The 2,473-nt window shown below is 56.2% G+C and overlaps 1 protein-coding gene across 1 annotated transcript; it reads right to left on the minus strand.

Annotated features, from left to right (window-relative positions):
• Window positions 1–278: 278 nt before the first annotated feature.
• Window positions 279–1,763, minus strand: ETH_00039760 (putative snoRNA binding domain-containing protein; the record flags this gene model as incomplete). The annotated part of the gene is made up of 4 exons (XM_013379973.1): window positions 279–431; window positions 640–722; window positions 1,116–1,230; window positions 1,643–1,763. Coding segments are annotated over 4 exons (472 nt in total), but the record flags the coding sequence as incomplete, so codon positions are not given.
• Between the last annotated feature and the right edge of the window lie 710 nt (window positions 1,764–2,473).

The following is a 2,473-nucleotide window of genomic DNA, read 5'->3' on the forward strand; positions in this document are numbered from 1 at the left end:
GCAGCAGCAGCAGCAGCGGCGGCGGTTTAGGTTTGCTGGCTAGGGTTTCGGCGTTCGGGCCCGCCCCTAGCACTCTGCTTCCCTCACGCAGAAGGGGCTTTAACTCTACGTGGGGGATTCTTCACTAGGGTTTAGGGTTTAGGGTTTAGGGTTTGAGGATGCGTGGGGGAATCCCTGCAGCCCAAGCGCCTGCGCGAGGGGTCTCCAAGCCGGAGCCTCAGACCCAGGGCTTGTGTCCAGTGTTTAGAGTCAGGGGTTTGGGGTTTAGGGTTTAGGGTTTAGGGTTTGACCATGATGTTTTGCGCAGGCATCTTGGCGAGGGTTTCCAAACGCCCAACTTTCGTGAGAAGCCGCGCTGTCAGCGCAGCGCCCAAAATGGCGGAGACGTTGGGGGCCACCAAAGCCATGCGGCTTTCCAAGTATTGCAGCACCTGAACCCCAAACCCTAAACCCTAAACCCTAAACCCTAAACCCTAAACCTTAAACCGTAGTTCGCGGCTGGGCACTGCGCGGGTCGGAGGGATCCCGCCGACGCCGCGGTTTACGAAGTTCGCAAGCAGCTGACAGCTTCTAGGACAAGCTGCAAACCCTAAACCCTAAACCCTAAACCCTAAACCCTAAACCCCAAACCCTGCTTACTTCTTTGCGTTTTTCTGCAAGCGCCAGAGCCTCCTTTGCTGCTGCTGTTGCCTTCTCCAGGTCCTCTTCCGGGAGGCGCCTTCCTAAGCAGCAAAAGCAGCCGCAGCGAAACTCCAAACCCTGCAGCAGCTGCTGCTGCTGCTGCTACAATGCATGAAGACACGGAAGCAGCAGCAACTGCAGCGGCAGCAGCAGCAACAGATGCAGCGGCAGCAGCAGCAGCGTAAGAAGACACAGTCAACAGCAAAGAGGTTCGCTGCAGCAGCGAATACGAGAACAGCAGCAGCAGCACCAACAGCAACAGCAGCACCAAGAGCAGCAGCAAATCCAAAAGCAGCAGCAGTACCAGCAACAGTTTGAACAGCGGGTAAACAGGTAGCCGCAACGGCAGTGAGAGCAGCAAGAGAACCAGCAGCAAGGAAAATAGCAGCAGCAGCAGCAGCAACAGCAGCAGCAGCAGCAGCAGCAGGCCAAACCTGCATTAGATGAGTTGCTGCCTCCGCCGCTGGAAATAGAAAGAGAAGCAGCAACAGTCAGCGCCATAATCAAAGGCGAAGGCAGCAAATCCGAAAGGTCCACTTGAGTCAGGTCCTGCAGCAGCAGCAGCAGCAGCAGCAGCAGCAAATCAGTCCCACGCTGAAGCTCCCGATTGCTGCACTCTTCTTGCTGGGGCCGCCAGAGCAGCAGCAGCAGCAGCAGCCAGATGCCTGAGCTTCATCAGCAGTTGCCTTCAGCTGTTGCAGAGGCAAGACCGGGAGTGTGTAGGAGTGTTCACTGCTGCTGCTGCTGCTGCTGCGCTTCCTGCCGCTGCTGCGTCTCCCGCTGCTGCAGCAGCAGCAGCAGCAGCAGCGCTCCGTTCCCACCCCCACAACTGGCTCAGCCTCCGCAATTAGAACAGCAGCAACAAATGCATTTAAGTATTTATTACTTATTATTTACTTATTATTTATTTTTATTTATTTATTATTTATTTATTTACTATTTATTACTTAAAAAGCCCCACAGTCTGGTTTTGAATGCGGTGAACCACCGCAATGTACTCCAGGGGTGTCTGGACAATGGACTCCAACTCGGGAAACTTCATGCTGTAAATGTCCCGCGTAAACCGGTGCACTGCAAGAATGCTGCAGCAGCAGCAGCAGCAGCAGCAGCAAATGGAGCAGCAGGAAACCCCGCTTTCGGCGCCCTCGTACGCCTTCTCCAGCCCCCGCTGCTGCTGCTGCTGCTGCTGCGTGCTGCCCTCCAGCTGCTGCACGCTGCAGCAGCGGGAGAGCAGCTCCAGCAGCGGCAGAGCAGCAGCAGCAGCAGCGGGAGAGCAGCAGCAGCAGCAGCGGGAGAGCAGCAGCAAGAGGACTGGCTAGCGTTTAGGTCAATCCAGGAAAAATAAATTGATTTGAAGACAAGTAGAAAAGAAACAAAAGCACACAAGGGTGAATTAATAGGAGAGAAGCAAAAGCAGCGCCAGTTGCAGGACCGCAGTCACCAGCAGCAGCAGCAACAGCAGCAGCAGCAACAGCAACACCAGCAGCAGCAACACCTACTCAGTGTCAATGTCTATGACTAGCTGGTTGCACTCTTCAATGAGTGCCAGCTCCTCTCCGCTGGCAACAGCAGCCTGCGGCGTCAGTTCCCTGGCTTGCTGCAGCAGCAGCAGCAGAAGAAGAAGCAGCAGCAGCAGCAGCAATGCCGTGCGCAGCACTGGACAGCTCGGGCCGCAGCAGCAGCAATGCAGCACACACAGCGATGGCAGCAGCAGCACGCCGTCAGCAGCCCCAGCTGCAGGAGCCGCAGCAGCAGCTGCAGCCACTGCAAGCGAGCAACTGCAGCAGCAGAC

This window comes from Eimeria tenella, genomic scaffold, assembly GCF_000499545.2.
Source record: "Eimeria tenella Houghton genomic scaffold, Eth_scaff4259, whole genome shotgun sequence".
Classification (NCBI taxonomy): domain Eukaryota; phylum Apicomplexa; class Conoidasida; order Eucoccidiorida; family Eimeriidae; genus Eimeria; species Eimeria tenella.